Below are 17,618 nucleotides of genomic sequence, written 5' to 3' on the forward strand. Positions count from 1 at the left end.
GGCGGGCGGCGGTTCGCAGCCCGGCGGATGGCGGTGGGCGCTGAGGGGACGCTGAGCCTGATGGAGGTCGGCGGATCCCTGCTGGAGCGGGTGGCCGTCGGCAACCCCCTCTCCCTGGTGCTGGCCGCCTCCGCCTTCGCGCTGAGCCTCGGCTACCTGTTCCAGCTGGGTTACCGGCGCCACGTCGGGTCCGAGCAGAAGGTGGGCGCTGGGGGACGCCGCCGGGGAGAGGCGGTGGGCCGGGGCGGGGGAGCCGGAGGCCTCCGCCACCCTCCCGCTGAGGCGGGGGAGAGGGCGAGGGCCGGGGGGGAGCCGGGCGGCCTGCCTTCAGGTGCGGGCGGGGAGGCAGCGGTGCGCTCGCCTCTGGCCGGCCCTTCCCGGGGAGCGCCACGGAGCGGGCGGTAAAATCCAGGTGTGCGGGAGCAGGCTCTGGCGAGCGAGGGGCCTTCCCGGCAGCCTGCCCAGGGACGGTTTCCCACGGGAACGTTGCGCCGGCTCGTCCCTTCGCCCAGCTGGCTGGTACCACGTGAAGCAGAGGCGCCTAGGTGTCGTAGAGGCGAAGGCTGTGCCCCGTCCTGCTTCATCAGTGCAGCTTAAAAGAAGGCTCCCGTGTATGTATGAAACTTGTTGCTAAAGCGAGGGTCGTGCCTTTGGGGGACTGTTTAACAAATCGGCGACACTGTCTTGTTTCTGACTGCTTTCTTTCCCATTGCAGTAACTTTCTGCTTTGCTTTCAGAGGCAGGTTAGCAAGAATCTTAGTCGCGTTAATTTTGTTTTAACCAATGCTGCTTTTAAATATGGCTCACTCTTACTCTAAAAAAAAAAAAAAAAATCAGTTGTCCGAAGTTGGCCTTTTCACAAAAGAGTTTAAACAAAACACGTATAAAGCCTCCTCTGTGTTTAGTTTTTAGGTAAAAGTTCATGATGTTATTATTCTCTGAAGAAAATCCAATATGCACTTTTCTCTTTCTTCCTCAGAAATACCCACCTTATATTTCATCAAGCATCCCTTTCCTTGGACACGCAATTGCATTTGGAAAAAGTCCCATTGAATTTTTGGAAAATGCTTATGACAGGGTATGTTTTCCCACATGACTGGCTGAGCATATGCTAAAATACTTTTGTGTATCTGTTAAGTTCTCTGTCTGGAACCTGTTTAAAAATAAGTTCATTCTTGTTTACCACCTCAAATGTGGAATGGAGTGTGCAGAGTAGGTGCTGGTTTCTTCTGATCTCTGTATGTACATCACTGTTAGAGAAATGGTGTTTTCTGAGATACCTCTTGTGTTTCAGATTTAAAAAATATGTTTGTGTATTTGAGTAATGCTCACAGCTGAATTGCAAGTTAATTAAAAAGCCATTTTCGTGATATTATTTCTTGCCTTACTTGGGAACTTTTAATCTCACTCTTTACTAATCTGTGACCAGGCTGGAATGTAGCTGACCACCTCTATAGGCAATCATCTGATGAATTTTAAGGCCCTCTCCAATGTTAAAAGGGCTGGTGTATGAAACCTCAGTAGCTTTTATGCTCTAACAGCCCAAAAGAAATTGACTAAGGCAGTAGAGCCTTAATTCCAATGAAATAAGATTTATTGATCTGTTTCACGTTGTCTCAGACTTTCTAGAGTCATAAGCTTAAATCTTAGCTTGGTTAGCTTAGAGAAAGCCAAATTTAGTAATGGAAGGTCTACTGGAGATGACCTTTAATCTTTAAAATCTTACATGCTCTTGATTACCAATGCATAACTCCAAATGCAGAATTTTTTGAGACAATGTTTGTAGGTTACTGGAGGCTATACGTGCTGTAATCTCCCCGCTAGTTTTTGTAGCGTAACTGATCTTTTATTTACATTTTTTAAACTAAATGGTTTTAAAATGTGCAAGATCATGTGTGTTGATTATAACGTTAGATATCACTAGTAAGTATACTGAGAACAGAATTTAAATGTGGTTTAAAATATTTCTATCTTTATTAAATCTCTAGACATTTCTTAGGAGAGTAAGTGATTTATGGAAGCCTGTACATAAAGAGATAGGGATTTAATGATTTGCATTGTTCTTATTTAAGATAAACTGTTTTTTTTTTTCTCTCTCAGTATGGACCTGTGTTCAGTTTCACTATGGTTGGCAAGACATTCACGTACTTACTGGGTAGTGATGCTGCTGCTCTACTCTTCAATAGTAAAAATGAAGATTTGAATGCAGAGGATGTATACTCTCGGTTAACTACACCAGTTTTTGGCAAGGGAGTTGCTTATGATGTCCCTAATACGGTATGTATTTTAAATATAAGATGAGTAGAAAAGTAGTGTAATTTAAATTCTGAGTAGGCAGCTCTGAGCTCTTGGCTCTGCATGATGGTGTTGGTACGCAATTCTGGCATATTGCAGGTAAATTGTCTCAGTTGGATAATCAAGACTGAACATGTTTAGGTTGCTTTATGTACCACCTGGCCATTCATCAGTCTGGATGCTATTTTTTGTTCTTGAAACCATCTAATCCCACCATAGAGGAAAAACTAATAAGTGAGTCTCTTTTTCCTTCCCTTATAGCACGCCACTGACTGCAGCTTACTTTTCCCTTACAAGCAACTTTAGGCCTTCCTTCTGAGAGGGCTTTAAGAGAGATAATTTTTCATTTGTGCCAGGCCAAATCTAGATTAAACAGGAGTATTAATTTGACAATTTCCAATGCAGGGTTTGTCTTGGTTGGACAAAAGTCCGTCTCTGTATGTTTGCAGAATACAGTCTGCATGGGTCTGGGAAGCACAGTGGCTGTGTCATGTGGCATTGTTTCCGAGCTAAGCATTGGTTGCTTTCTTGTTTGTGTTGTCTGGCATGGCAGAGTCTTAAACTGCAGAAACCAACTTTTCTGCGGACAGACTTGCTCCACTGGGACTCTGTATTCAGTATATGTTGACATCGACAGCCTGTTGTACAACGGAGTAGTCTGATGGCAGAAACAGCATTGTGATATATGATATACTTTATTTTTGGATTTTCAGCTTTGACTTAATTTTGTTGGTATAGATGCCAGTCATTTGACCGGTAATAGCTTCTGTGGCCATCAAGACTTTTCCTCCTTAGCATGCCTCTTCATTCTCCCCTGCCAAAAGTACTTGCAGTGATTGTTGCTCTCTTAATTATGTGGCTTAGGCGCAGTAATCACTAGTCTCTTTTCCTTCACACCAGCATTTTGCAGTGACATATGTTGTTCTTATGCCATTCTTTTGGAAATCTCATATACAACTGACTACCAACAACTTGCCACATTGTAAATAAGTAAAGGAGAACTTAGTTGTCTCCTGCTTTGTCAGGAAGTGTTAAATTGTGGATAGACAGCATCACAAAGTTTGGGGGGAGGGTTGTTTGGGTGGTGGGATTTTTTGTGCTTGATGAATTTGCTTAGCTCCTCCCATCCCTTTGTGAATGAAACCAGCAGGACTGCAGCCTGGATAAGAAGTAGGAGATTATTCCTTGTGTCCTAGGAGACCTCTTCCAAAAGTAGGGTCATTCTAACAGACTTGTTTCTAACAGTTCTGACAGTCAAAGGTCTTCCTCAAGAAGTCAGGAATGGAGTTGGGCATCCCTTCTGCAGCTGCTAGAGTGGAGAGGGTACATGATTCTCAGCAATACATCTTTCATGTTCTTCTCTGGTATATAGTAGTTTCAGAAAAGTGTCTGTGAATCAGACATAGGCTGCTAAGTTGGCCAGATTTTCACTGTGTTGTGCTTATTCTTTTGATTCTGACTATTGTGGGATGTCTGCTTGAAACTGAAAGGTGCTAGTTTGTCTCTTAGTTCTGTGACAGTTCATCCACTTGTTACAGCTGTCTTGACTTCTGCTTTCACACTTCATAGTTCATGGATGGATTTGAATGTCTGTCTTAATTCAAGAGCTAGTTCTTCGATGAGATCTAAGCTCACTCACCATTCCAGAGTTTTAGAGAACTTTCTGTAAGCTCCTTGGAAATGGGCATTTGTTACAACTGTGTTCTTCAGGCATACAGGGATGATTAAGGCCTACTTCATTGGTCCACCATATGCTGCTTTTTTTGGAATTAAGGTCTTTTTCTAGAGTTATCCTAATTTTTTTCCCTAGAATGTGAGTTCTGCTTTAGTCAAGAGATTAATCTTTTCATAGTACTCAGCCTTGGCTATCTGTGGATAAGTCTACTTCATTCATACCTTTGATACTAGAAGGACTTCTTCCTTTTTATCTCTGAACATTCAGGTTCCTCAGAAAATCACCTGGGCTACTGTTTTCCACAGCTAGGAGATGCAGGGATTTTGTTATTGGCATGCACTGGTTATCTCTAGTTGTGTGTTTCCCTGTATGAATCTAGTGAGGTAGCATGTCTGGGTGTGGCCAGAATGCATTCTGCTAGAGGTGAGCTGGGTTTTTTGCATAGTGCTACCACCATGATTTCATTTCAGACATCTACTGGGAAGGCATTTAGAGAGCCTTTCAAACTTTCATTGGTGTTCTACTGTTGATGGATCATCCAGAACTTTCTTTTGAGACCCCCTTCTCTCTGCTCAAGCTGCTAAGTCTCTATGTCTTAGTCTGACAATGACTTTCAGTCATGTGTTTAGAAGAGCCACCCCTTACATTGACTACTTGTTAGAAGGTAACTGATGACTCTTTAAAAGGAGGAAGTTATTTACCAGTAATTCTGGTAATTGTTTGTTAATATGCATAGTTTATATATCAACTCATATTCACTCTGCATCTCCTCCCTCCAAGCCTCTTGCAGATAGTTTTGCATTGAGAGGAGCTGAAATGGCAGAGATGTGTTCACTCCTGTGTGCCATTCCTGCCTCCATCAAGCTGCAGATGGACTAGCATGTTGCAAGGGAAAATGTGCTTGTCTCTTTGCTCTGTGGCATGTATACCCTCTGATAGACTGCCGGAGTCCCCACTGCATTCTGAAAACAGAAGTTTCTAGGAAGTAACCTTTCTTTTTATGCCTTTTGTTTCGTGAATAACTTCATAGCGCATGCAGAACCCTTGGTGGGAAGACAGTTTTTGGTGTATTGCTCATGGTATAGTGCAGATCTATACGGCTGTATTGGGTTTGTGTGGCAAGGTTTTGGTAGCGGAGGGGTTACAGGGGTGGCCTCTGTGAGAAGCTGCTGGAAGCTTCCCCTATGTGCAACAGAGCCAATACCAGCTGGCTCCAAGGTGGACCTGCTACCGGCCGAGGCTGAGCCCATCAGCGACGGTGGTAGTGCCTCTGGGAGAACATATTTAAGACAGGAAAAAAAGTTGCAGCAGGCACAGAAACAGCAGCCAGAGAGAGAAGTGAGAACATGTAAGAGAAACAACCCTGTAGACCCCAAGGTCAGTGAAGAAGGAGGGGGAGAAGGTGCTCCAGGCGCCAGAGCAGAGATTGCCCTGCAGCCCGTGGGGAAGACCATGGTGAGGCAGGCTGTCCCCCTGCAGCCCAGGGAGGTCCACGGTGGAGCAGATATCCACCTGCAGCCCGTGGAGGACCCCATACCGGAGCAGGTGGGTGCCCAAAGGAGGCTGTGACCGCGTGGGAAGCCCACACTGGAGCAGGCTCCTGGTAGGACCTGCGGATCTGTGGAGGGAAGAGCCCACGCTGGAGCAGGTTTTTTGGCAGGACCTGTGACCCCGTGGGGCACCCACGCTGGAGCAGTGTGCTCCTGAAGGACTGCACACCGTGGAATGGACCTATGCTGGAGCAGTTTGTGAAGAACTGCAGCCTGTGGGAAGGATCCACGCTGGAAAAGTTTGTGGGGGACCATCTCCCATGGGAAGGACCTCATGCTGTAGCAGGGGAAGAGTGTGAGGAGTCCTGCCCCTGAAGAGGATGAAGTGGCAGTGACAACATGTGATGAAATGACTGTAACCCCATTCCCTGTCCCCCTGCACCGCTGTGGGGGATAGGTAGAGAATTTGGGAGTGAAGTTGTGCCTGAAAAGAAGGGAGGGGTGGAGGGAAGGTGTTTTGAGATTTGGTTTTATTTCTCATTACCCTATTCTGGTTGACTGACAATAAATTAAGTTAATTTTCCCCAAGTGGAGTCTGTTTTGCCCATGACAGTAAATGGTGAGTGATCTCTCCCTGTCCTTATCTTGACCCATGAGCCCTTTGTTATATTTTCTCTCCCCTGTCCAGCTGAGGCGGGGGGAGTGATAGAACGGCTTTGGTGGGTACCTGGCATCCAGCCAGGGTTAACCCACCACAAGGGCAGATGCCCTAATTCATAATAAGGGCTGTTTTAGGGTGGTTTCGAGGATTCCCAAGAAGGCGAACACACACATACGACTATAAGGGAAAAAGCAAGCCTTTATTAACTACAGACATGCGTTATGCTAAGGGTATCTTGTAAAGCAAATTAACATACTGACCCGAGGACCATGAGGAAGATGGACCATCCGTACATTCTTGTGCCGTCTTGCGCCGCGAGCTCAGCCCAGCAATCAGTAGGTGCCAGCTTTATGTGGGCGTCCCCATGGAGGCAACGGTGGCCTTGCTGTACAACAGCCCAATGCTCTTTGGGAAATCCCGGTATTTATACATTTGCAGAGGAAAGGGTTTTGGCACACACGGCCAGCGGGTGCCAAAACATGCCTCGGTTGCAACATAGGGAGCCTATGACGCATGCGCTTGCTGGCCAGGCGTGCTGCACGAGCCATAGCCATCCTGTCTATTGGTTCATGGGCTTTGTACAGGCGGCATATTGTCATAATCCAGCAGTCACGTGCTGACCATGCTCACAGCTGTACCATGCAACAGCCCGCTGCACGTCCTCCCCCAGTATTGCTAAGCTTTCTTATCTCCGTGGTCAGCATTCCAAGCAATGGGCAAAAAACCATCTGTTTTCTGTGCTGACTGCATTTTTTTCGCTGTCTACTTCTCCCCCAGTGTTCATCCACGGACCAAAATTCCATCTTTTAACCCCTCCGTATACAAGGGCTTAAAAATTCATTGAATAATTTTCTGAGTAGGTGTCCTTTCAGTCCATTGAATGGTTCTCATCTAATAATGGGCTTTTTACCAGTAGGTTTGTTAGCTATGAGTCTGTACAAAGAAAAAGAGGAAGAGGTGAGAAGGTTGTGAAGCTCACCATTTTCCTAGGAAGCAGTTTGCTTCCTGCTTCTGTGTCTGACTTCCTGGGCAGTGAGATCAGAGGGCCTTGTAAAAGAAAGGTGCATCTCTAGACCAGGGGTAAGGTATTACTGCATGAGAGAAGACACATGCTCTGGGGAAGAGAAAGCAAGGAGGCCACATAACAAGGAACACAGACTGAATGCAGACTTCGCAAGGACAGGTCTGATTACATTTGTGATTATGGATCTAAAGTGCGTTCCATATTTCAGTCTTGAATGCTTCTTCTATCTTCAGGGATAAAGTTTAACAAAGCTATTAAAATTACTTTCTGTTTTTGGTACTGTAGCTCCCTTGAGCTAGTATTTTACTTGGATATTCAAAACGGAATATTATCTATTATTTAAATTCGAGTATCTCTACAATCCTAACCATAATTTCTTTTTACTTCTGTATGTTCTTGTAGTATAGATGATAGTAAGTTGTTAATTACATTAATATGGTGATTCTTGTACTGATTGCTTTTTCTGTCTTGGTTCCTCTAGGTGTTTTTGGAACAGAAGAAGATGCTCAAAACGGGGCTAAATATTGCCCAGTTTAAACAGCATGTATCTGTGATTGAGGAAGAAACAAAGGAGTATTTCAAAGCATGGGGAGAGAGTGGAGAAAAAAGTAAGCAAGCCCAGATGCATTTTTCCTCGGATTTTCTGGGAAGGAATTAAGGCCAATGCAGTACGTTTTTGTAAATAATTTACTGCACTATTAAAGAAATGAAAAATGACATAGGTATAACTGTACAAAACATCAGAAGAAACATGCAAAATACAGATTTTGTTTAATCAAGTTTAAGGCTATTGGAGAATAAAGCTGCTCAGAAAATCATTGACAAGGAGTAAAGGACTATCTTTTTGTTTCTCAGTCAGCTAATAGAGAGTGTACCTGTTGCCTGGCTGAATCATGCTCGTTTTGCATGAGATGAGTCGGCTCAGTGTAACCACCTCTTAATCCTTAGGAAAAGATACTGCTCTGGCTTCCCAGAGCCTGTCAGAGATCTTAGCTCAGAGAACTTCTGCACTGGAGAACTGCATCCTTGAAGCTGGTAAGGTTAGGTTAGTGATCTAAGTGGAATTCTTTTATTTCCCACCTGTCTTTCCCAGCTAGCCTGCTAGACATGGCCCATCACTATTGTTGCAAGCCCACAGTGGCATAACAGTGTCAGAAATACTGTTTATTTAAATATATATATTTATGTTATAAAAATATATAGTATTCATATAATATATACTACTTTCACGTAAAATATACAATATAAATTGTATTAATCATTACATAATTTAATATATTTCTATAATTAAAATAAAATTATATATTATATTAAATGTATAAGTACTATTATAAAATAATTCATTGAGCAGCAAAACTAACTGGTTTCCCATGGATTTGGATTTCAAGATTAAGTTTTTGTATGACTTCTTTTGTATTTATTAAGGATTGAGCTTGTGCTGCATGCCTTACTTTGGAAGGATTACTAGCTCCTAGAAAAATTTATAGAAAAAAAATACCTTAGCAAAAAGTTGTTGAAATCAGCCATCTAATTAAAAAGTTGTTTGAAGAGAGACCTGATAAGACACGCAGAAATCTAAGATTAGATGCTTCATTCTCCTAGTAAAACAATCTAAAACTCTATTTAAAATTATTAATCTGTGTCCAGTTAGCTACTTATTTTTCTCTTCTACAAAATAAAAATAAAGAATAACCTGTAAAACATAACATCTTGCCTGAAATGCATCTTCAGTAATATTTTTCAAATCTTTCCTTAGACCTGTTTGAAGCCCTTTCAGAACTTATCATCTTGACAGCAAGTCATTGCTTACATGGGAAAGAAATAAGAAGCTTACTGAATGAGAAGGTGGCTCAGCTGTATGCCGATTTGGATGGGGGTTTTACTCATGCTGCCTGGCTTCTGCCAGGTTGGCTACCTCTGCCCAGCTTCAGGTACCAGAAATAACAGATGAAGCAACTAAAGCATTTTATCTAAACATCTTTGTTGTTTGGGTTTTGTTGTTTTTTGCCCCCCATTTCTTGTTTGTTAGCTATTCTAGACATCCCAATAAATCCTCATAAGCATTTTATGTGTTACTTAGTTGCTAATAGAAGTGTTTTGAATTGCAGACGTCGAGACCGAGCACACAAAGAAATAAAGAATATTTTCTACAAGGTTATCCAGAAACGTCGGAAGTCTGATGAAAAGGAGCATGACATGCTCCAAACTCTACTTGATGCTTCATACAAGTAAGCCAAGGGTTTGAAGACTTGTCATTTATAGATGTTTTACTTTAGCTTTGAGATCTTCAGTTAAAACTATCTACAAAATATAAGAAATACTCTCTCATGTTCTGATTTTGTTGCCAGCAATTGGTCCTAGCTTGTATTCTTAAAAACTATACTTGTAAATGGTTATTCAGATTTCCGAGATTTTCATCAGTGTTCCCAAGGTTTCTTCCTTTCTCTTTGCTGGCTCTTCAGTAATGATTTTCTTTAAGGCTCCTAGAGAGTGTCTCTCCCTCTGTTCTCCATTCTCCCTATCCCTAGATCTTTCACTGCTTCATTTAGGGTAGGCAACAAAAGAGAAGGAGAAGGAAGTACATTAGAAGAAATTGTAAATGCTACTGTAACTGGAAAACTGATCAAATGAAGCTCTAACATAACACCCTTCAACCTAGGGATGGCCGTCTGCTGACAGATGATGAAATTGCTGGAATGCTTATTGGGTTGCTGCTAGCGGGGCAGCACACATCCTCCACCACCAGTGCTTGGCTTGGCTTCTTCATAGCCAGAGACAAATCAATACAGGACCAGTGCTATGCGGAACAAAAAGCAGTTTGTGGGGATGACTTGCCACCATTAACTTACGACCAGGTTTGTATGTTACATATTCCCTCTGGGTATTTTTGTACTTTTAGATGCTTATTAAAAAAACCCCCAAAAACCCCACAAAACAACAAACAAATGTGAAATATAGTCATATGCTTCATGTTAGAATCATAATCTGGCATAGTCACTCTCTGCTAACAGTTTGCCAATATATCTCCTCCATCTCCTCCTCTCCAAGTAAATTATCAACTTGCCACTTTGTTTATTTAATCAGTGTTGGTTAAGGAAATTACAGTTCCTACAATGTCTATTTAAGAAATGGTAGTTCTGTAGAGGAGAATCCTCATATTCCCACTAAGGAAAGGGATGCAGTGTGACCTTGTTCTCTAATTAGGCATCAGAAAACACTCATGAGACAGATTAGTAAGAAACTAGTTGAATTTGGTTGCACTGGTCAGAGATTTTTTCCTTCTTAATTGAATTAAATGGAAGAAAAAAAGAAATTGTCAGCTAACGAAGTACATGTAAATATGAGCTGCTTACTGTTGTTTTTTTAAAATTTTGTTTTTAAATTGTATAAAATACTATTTTGTTTGTCTCAAATAAATTTGGGTGTATTTTGATACATCATTTTCCCTGTATTTTCAGCTCAAGGATCTTAGTTTGCTGGATCGCTGTCTGAAAGAAACTTTAAGGCTTAGACCTCCTATAATGACCATGATGAGAATGGCCAGAACTCCCCAGGCGAGTACACTTTTTGGAGCTAACTTCACTTCAGCAGAACAGGGCTGGAAAAGGCCGGGCAGGGGGTGTCCTGGTTGGCAGAAGGAAAACAAGAGTGAGCAGTGTTTGCTGGCAGGGATGAAAGCTGATGGCAGCCTGGGTTACACCAGTGAGAGTGTAGCTGGTGTTGACTGAGGAAAGCAATTAATACCTTGAACTTGGTAGTTGTTACGTTCATGTGGAATTATTTGTGTCCACTTTTGGACCCCTCTGGGCCCCAGCAATCAAGATGTTGATGAAGTGAAGAAAGCAGAGGGCCACCAAGATGGCAGGGGGTTGCAGCACTTGTCATGTGAGGAGAGGCTGAGGGAACAGGGTTTGTTCAGCCTGGAAAAGGGAGGGCTCTGAGGGGACCTAGTAACAGCCACATGCAGTCTTATTCAGCAACACTGACCCTTTGTTTTAGCTATCAGTCAGTCTCACTTGAGCTTAGTTTGGTGCTACTATTTAAAGATATTCTTTGTTTGCCAGGTATTTTTAAAAAAAATCTATCTAGCTAGCTGTCTTGGAAAAATTTGGCTTGCACTTAATACAATACAAGCTAGGTATATCTGAAAGAAAACTTGCTGTTTGTACAAATAGAAAGTCAAGTAAGTCAATTTTTTGCACAGATGTCCCTCCCATGACAAGTGCTTTCTATAAGTTTTAAGTTCATTCACTTTTTTAAAAACTCTTTCTGTAGAATTGCTAGCCTTGTTAAAGCAGCTGAAAGGTTCCTGCAACTACTTGAACATTGCGCCCTTTACAAGTAAAACAATAAAGTATTAGGTCCTGTTAATTTTAAACAAGCGTAGCCAAAATCTCCTTTGAAATTCAAGCCTCACAATGTAGCACTTCAGGTAACATTTTAAAAAGACAAATGGAGAAATTTTGTGATGTGTGGGGTCTTGTCTCTTCTCTTGTAGACTGTTGCTGGATATAACATTCCCCCCGGCCATCAGGTCTGTGTATCTCCCACTGTTAACCACAGACTCAGGGACTCCTGGAAAGATGCTCTAGACTTCAAGCCTGACCGGTATCTCCAAGATAACCCAGCAGCTGGAGAGAAATTTGCATATGTTCCATTTGGCGCTGGTAAGAAAACACAGCACCTTACTAAAGTGGCTCACACTGGTCATCTTGTACAGCACCTCCCCATGCTGTAGTGTCTGAGGATGTATTTTTTAACTTCTGTTGCTGCCTAAAAGTCTTCTTACTGTGAAAGTGCTGTTAAAATAATGAAGTCAGTAGTTTTGCGTTAGTAGTACCTGTGTATAATTCAGAGTAGCAATCAAAACAAATCATGAGGTTAGCACAGGCGATATTTGACTCAAGTCTTTTCAAGGCAAGGTAAAAACCTGGTACTACAAAGTCAGTTTAAGGCAGAGCAAAAATCTGCATAGAGTTGTAACTGCCAAAACACTTTGCATATACCACTGCAGTAGGGTTAGGGTTGGTATCTTTTCTCAGTGTTGTAAACGCTTCTTTGGTGATTCACACATTAATGCTTTCTAGATGACAAAACAACACAATCTCATTCAAATTACTTGGTCTGTTTTATGCAGTGACAGCTTATAAAAAGATGATGTTGATGGAGTTCCATAATGGTGTATGTGCAGCATCAGAGCCCCATGTTGTTTAGAAAGGAAAGAAGCAATTACTGTCTGCATAAAATTTTTAAAGTTAGCTTGTTTTCAAAGGTGACTTACTAACTAAGTATTCTAACTGCTTTTTATGGTTTTCCTTGTAGGCCGTCATCGCTGCATTGGAGAAAACTTTGCTTATGTTCAGATTAAGACTATTTGGTCTACTTTGCTTCGTTTGTATGAATTTGATCTCATCAATGACTATTTTCCAACTATAAATTACACAACTATGATACACACACCTAATAACCCCATTATCAGATATAAGAGAAGGTCACTGTAAATTTTGGAGCTAAATAAGTAAGGTTTTAAGTTGTGTAAACTAACAGACTTTTGAATAAAATTGTGACAGAACAAGTGGCAAATGGAAACTCCTGCATCTACTGTTAGGAAAGCAACAATAATCTACCACGTGCAAAGTCTTTGCATCTATTTTGTTTGTTTGCCCACACCATTTAATGCTGCTGTGTATAATTGCTTGTTCTACAAATTTCTCATTGCATTTTTAAAAGAAAAAGTGTTTTTTCTATTGGTGTAACACTGTTAAGGTGCATGCCAACTTTTTAAGGTGAAGAAACAAGTCATTTCTATAAACGGAACTCTTTGCTTTTGAAAAATAATTGAAGATTACTTCTCCCCAGATAATATGGCGTGAGACTGTGTACCGTACCTCTGTATCCAACTATAGTAAATCAGCCAGGGAACAGTCACAGAAGGGGAAGATACTTCGTGGTGCTCTACTTCTGATACCTGTGATTCTGTTCCAAGCAAACTAGGTACAGTCTCGGCTGATTCTTGGAAGTGCCCACATACATACTTATTTAAAAAATGTTACTGTACAGCTGAGCAGTAGGCAAACTACAAAATGTCCACAGCGAAGTCTTTCTGAGAATAAATGATTTCAACGTCTAACTTGAAGCAGTTGTAAAATGCTTTGGTTCAGAAAGCAATCACCGATTTTCTAAAAATTTCTGAAAGTAGTGATCTCTAAAAGCTTGATGTAAGTGTGAAAGTAACAATATGATGATACAAACATTAATTTTGTAAATAACATGTTTGTGTATAAAATGGTCACAAACTAAGTGAAATAGCTGAATGTTGTTCCCCTTTGTGCTCACTCATGCAGGATTGTTAAATGGTGTTTGGTTCAAGAGTGGTGATAAATGGTAATGAGCTCTGGCTCATAGGAACTTTGAATTAAATTTATAAACAAACCTTGTGGAAGTCTTCTGTACTCAACTCTGTCAATTCTGAAAAGCTTTTGTAAGTAAATTTGTAAGAAAATTTAAGGATGAAGTCAATCATGCAAAGAGCTCCCCCCCTTCATCAGTGCTCACCATAGCAAGGGCTTTGCCCCAGCCTTCATGTTCTAAACTCAGGTGTAACTGTTATAAAACTTTGTGTTTGTATCAGTCACAGCAACTGAGGGAGTGCAGTATCTTCCCATCCAGCCCTCTCAGATGTGACCAGGGTCTTCAGAAACCAAGCCTGTACCTGTCCTCTCTTCTTGGCAGTAGCAGTATTTTGGAATCTGTAAAAAGTAAAGCTGTAGCCACCGTGAGTAGGAGGAGCGCAGTGTGAATAAGGGAGGGGTTCCTGAACACAGTTAAAAGCATGAAGTCATCTTTATTTCAGTACTTTGACAAAATACCCATAAAATTCAAAACTTCTACCATTACAAAAATAGGTCTCTACAAGTGATATTCTGTCTGCACTGCCCGTAGCAAATATTACGAGTCATGTAACTTCAGTAGCCTTGCCAGAAAAAGTGCAAGTAAACTTTGCTGAATGTAGCTCAATTTCATTAATACACAAGTTTCATCTTCACACCCTTTTGATAAATACAGACTTCATAAGTTAATCATTTAAATTAGCATTCCACAAATATACATGTAATTTAATGGTGGGGTGGGTTTCTTTGTTTTTGGTTTTTTTTGTTTTTTTTTCATGAACACAAAGTGTCTATATACATAAATCCCAGTCTGTGTGGGTGTGCCAGGATGGAACTGTAGACAGTTGTCTAGCTGTGTTCGTATTGGTCCCACAATATACACATTATACAAAAGCACAGAAAGAGCACAGATTTACAGAAGGCAATCCATTAACATCACTGCCAGTGATGGAGATGTTGAAAGGGTATTATTATCTTCTCATACCTGCGTGCAACTGAGTGTATGAAGTCGAACCTGTAAGAGGGAGAAAGATCTTCATCAAGATTACTTGGAATAAGTAGATGAGGATTCACCAATAACATGTTATTTAGATGAATAAGTGCAAAAGATTTTACATGGGAAATTTTTAAAGAAAACTTCCTCAAATGATGCATTTTATGCTGAAGTAAGACTTTGACACAGTAACTGCAAAAATCAAGTTCGATAAATTACATCCCGTTGATTTGACAATTTTCTTGACATATTCATATTCCTTTTACAGCACAAAATTACCATCATCTATGGGACAAAAAGGCTGTAACTTCTGTAATCAAAGTGGGAGGAGAAGAAATTCCCCTTGTACTCCCACTCCTCAGTCTTTTGGGTACATTTTCCTCCATCTAGCTTAAATCTTAATAAGATGCCAACTGAATCCTTGCTGCATATTCATTAGAGATCACAGAAAGTTAAAGTGTTGCCAATAAACTCAAAATCTATAATTAAAGCACACTCGTATGTCTCCCTTCAAAGAATTTAACAATTTTATTTTTAATAAGCTTTTTGCTACAGCTCAGAATAGCCTCTTGTCTAAGGCTGAAAATGCCTAAAATCAAAGACGTTTGTTACGTATCTCAGAGAGCCAGCACATGCTTTCTAACTTGGAACTGTGCCTTATGCTACCCAGGAGCCACGGGGAGGACTGCCTGAGCCCTTACCTGACTGCACGCTGCCAAGCCGCCTTTGTAGTGCCTCCAGCCGATTGATGTAATCTGTTAAAGCTCTTTCAGGATCATAGTTCTGCAGCTGAGAACAGGTGAAAGAGACTGGGTTTAAATCAGCATGCATTCCGTGGAACCTATGGGCAGAAGAACACAGATGTTTTTAAAAAGTAAAATTTTAAATAAAACAGAACTATCAGCAGACACAGCAAAATACTGTAAGTAGGAATACCTTACTGACTGCACGTCCCTTACTTTACCCATGTGGTAGCCAGCACATCGTACCCATTTAACCTCCCTGCCATTTATGGCCCAAGCCATCATACTGCCTTCCCCAGAGAAACCACTTTTCCCAGCTGCCTTTTCTTTCTACTGATTTGTTTTCACCCGATTAGTTGCTGCATTTCTTTGGGACAAAGACCGACCAGCAAATTCCTACTGAGGCTGTAGCAGAAGCCGTGGCATATTCAAGTTTGCTTTTCTATTAAGAAGCTTGCGTGAACAAGGACACAGGATTCTGTCTCTTCGTTACTTTCTATAAGTTAAAGTCCAGTCTCTCTTTGTTACGTTCTGTAAGTTAAAGTCCAAAGTGGCTAAAATAGATTAAACATTTTCTCCATGTAAACTGTTACGGTTGCCACAAACTAAGATTACAAATGTTGAGGTGGTTTATATAAAAATGAAGAACCAAAATGGCTAGAATCTGATATTCAATAAAGATCCGACAACTTCGTATAAACTCATCAAAGCCTGATGGCGCTCATAAAAATGCTGCTTTTGACAAAAAATACCTGGTTTCAGTGGCATCCGATTCCCTGATGCCTCTCGTATCACAGCTCAGTTCAGCCAGCCAGAAGGGTTTAATCAAGAGCAAGCAGCGGAGCTACCAAGCAGCTTCCACCCACTCTCTGGCCACGAGGCCGCAGTAATTCCTCCCAGCCCGCAGTAACCAGATGACTCTCCCCAGCCCCAGCGAGCGGCCCTGCTTCTCCCTTCCTTCGGCTGAGGGCACCTGAGGCAGCTCCTCCCTGCACCACACCCCGCTGCCAACCAGAAAGGTGGGCAGGCAGCGGTGGTTTGCTTGGTCACAAAGCCCAGGCTCTACAGATGTAGGTAAACATTGCTCCCCCCAGTCATCTACCACCAGTTCCAAGAACATGACGTGAATCAGGCAGCAGAAGTCTGCAAGCTTTGGCCTTGATCGAGCGATGAGTAAATGCACACTGAAGCCCAAAAAAGCTAAAAATCTTACAGCATCAAAGATTACAAACCTTAGCAGTAGGCACTGATGCATTCATTTAGTTAAACAGTGTTCTGACAGAGAATGATAATCTAAAATAAGACATACTTATGCTGAAAGTTTACAGGCGGTCTAGGAGACTCTATGTCTGACCTGGATCTATAGGAATGCCTTTGTTCTCCATAGAGATCCATGCCACCAGAGAATGAATCAGGCCGTAATTCATTACCTAGAAATATAAAAAGCAATGTCCTGAAAACTAAAAAAAAAAAAAAAAAAAAAAAGGGAAACACCTTTTGCACTTTCCTGGGAATCTCAAATGTGAGTTTTCTGTTTGCATATCACAAAAGTGGTGTTCAACAAGTGTAAACCACTTTCAGACTGCTGCAGAGAAAACCAGAGGTGAAATCCTGGCCTCACTGATGTTCATGAGAAAACTTTCACAGACTGAGTAGGACAGAGTTTTAGTGCAGACCTAGATAGCCAGGAATTAATAAAGAAGCTTCTGATTCTCCTTAGGCTCCCACCAAAAAGCAAACAGAAAACCGGATTTCCCAAACTTTAAGCTATAACAAAAGAATGACAGGCTTTTGTTCTGAGGAAAAGGCCAGGGAGGGCTGGTCAATAAATAGGCTCTGTCACCACTGTGGGGTCCTGTAGTTACCACAGTTCCTCTGTCCATCCCTGTCCTCAGCATCCTCTCTCGGAGCTGGGGGTGCAAGTCTCTTAAGAGAAACCCAATGATGCAGATAAAATTGTTTTTACAAACACACTCCATAGGGAAAGTTGCGATATTTTTTTAAATCCCATCCACAATGGAGCAAAACAAGACTGAAGAGAAAGCAAATAGATTAGTGTCTGTGCTGAGCATGAAAACTATCAGAAACCTGAGAAATACGTTAATCCAAGCAATTACAGCAAAAAGGAAGGGGGAACAGCCCCCCCCCCCCCCATTCATTCCACATGAGGAAAATAACAAATAAAAAGCCACTTCCATTAAGCAGTGGTGTGACTTGTGAATACCATTTTTTCAGTCATTACTGGACTACGATTTACCTGTGTTCTGGCTAAAGACATCCCTATTGATACTTAGTATACCAGAACCTGTAACTCTGTGCCATCGACGAACCAGGAACTTCATTCTGT

At 41.6% G+C, this 17,618-nt stretch overlaps 2 protein-coding genes across 10 annotated transcripts in view; one reads left to right on the forward strand and one right to left on the reverse strand.

Annotated features, from left to right (window-relative positions):
• The first annotated feature begins 6 nt into the window (after positions 1 to 6).
• LOC104835138 (lanosterol 14-alpha demethylase) lies at positions 7 to 13,226 on the forward strand. The gene is made up of 10 exons (XM_010573016.1): positions 7 to 201; positions 980 to 1,078; positions 2,101 to 2,277; positions 7,627 to 7,753; positions 8,902 to 9,076; positions 9,254 to 9,373; positions 9,805 to 10,000; positions 10,604 to 10,699; positions 11,644 to 11,812; positions 12,468 to 13,226. The coding sequence occupies exons 1-10, from the start codon at positions 28 to 30 to the stop codon at positions 12,644 to 12,646; spliced, it is 1,512 nt and encodes a 503-aa protein (XP_010571318.1). The 5' UTR covers positions 7 to 27; the 3' UTR covers positions 12,647 to 13,226.
• Positions 13,227 to 13,973: 747 nt separating this feature from the next.
• The window catches only part of AKAP9 (A kinase (PRKA) anchor protein 9), a 124,345-nt gene continuing 120,700 nt past the window's right edge, over positions 13,974 to 17,618 (reverse strand). For 8 of the 9 annotated variants that reach the window (XM_010573686.1, XM_010573598.1, XM_010573448.1 and 5 more), the window contains 4 exons: positions 17,529 to 17,614; positions 16,581 to 16,701; positions 15,230 to 15,369; positions 13,974 to 14,549 (listed from right to left, as the gene is read on the reverse strand). In XM_010573686.1, coding sequence (XP_010571988.1) covers positions 14,506 to 14,549; positions 15,230 to 15,369; positions 16,581 to 16,701; positions 17,529 to 17,614 — 391 coding nt within the window. In that variant the 3' untranslated portion in view covers positions 13,974 to 14,505. The remainder of the gene's footprint in view (positions 14,550 to 15,229; positions 15,370 to 16,580; positions 16,702 to 17,528; positions 17,615 to 17,618) is intronic. The other variant, XM_010573369.1, reaches the window with a different exon arrangement.

The sequence above is a fragment of the Haliaeetus leucocephalus genome, unplaced genomic scaffold (assembly GCF_000737465.1).
Source record: "Haliaeetus leucocephalus isolate CR32 unplaced genomic scaffold, Haliaeetus_leucocephalus-4.0 Scaffold0, whole genome shotgun sequence".
Lineage (NCBI taxonomy): Eukaryota > Metazoa > Chordata > Aves > Accipitriformes > Accipitridae > Haliaeetus > Haliaeetus leucocephalus.

What these genes read in the sequence shown, in the direction of transcription:
- LOC104835138 (XM_010573016.1), top strand. Translation starts at nt 28, where the DNA reads ATGGCGGTGGGCGCTGAGGGGACGCTGAGCCTGATGGAGGTCGGCGGA. An exon ending in CTTATGATGTCCCTAATACG is followed by an intron (nt 2,278 to 7,626) that starts GTATGTATTTTA and finishes TGGTTCCTCTAG; the next exon opens with GTGTTTTTGGAACAGAAGAA. An exon ending in CTACCTCTGCCCAGCTTCAG is followed by an intron (nt 9,077 to 9,253) that starts GTACCAGAAATA and finishes TTTGAATTGCAG; the next exon opens with ACGTCGAGACCGAGCACACA.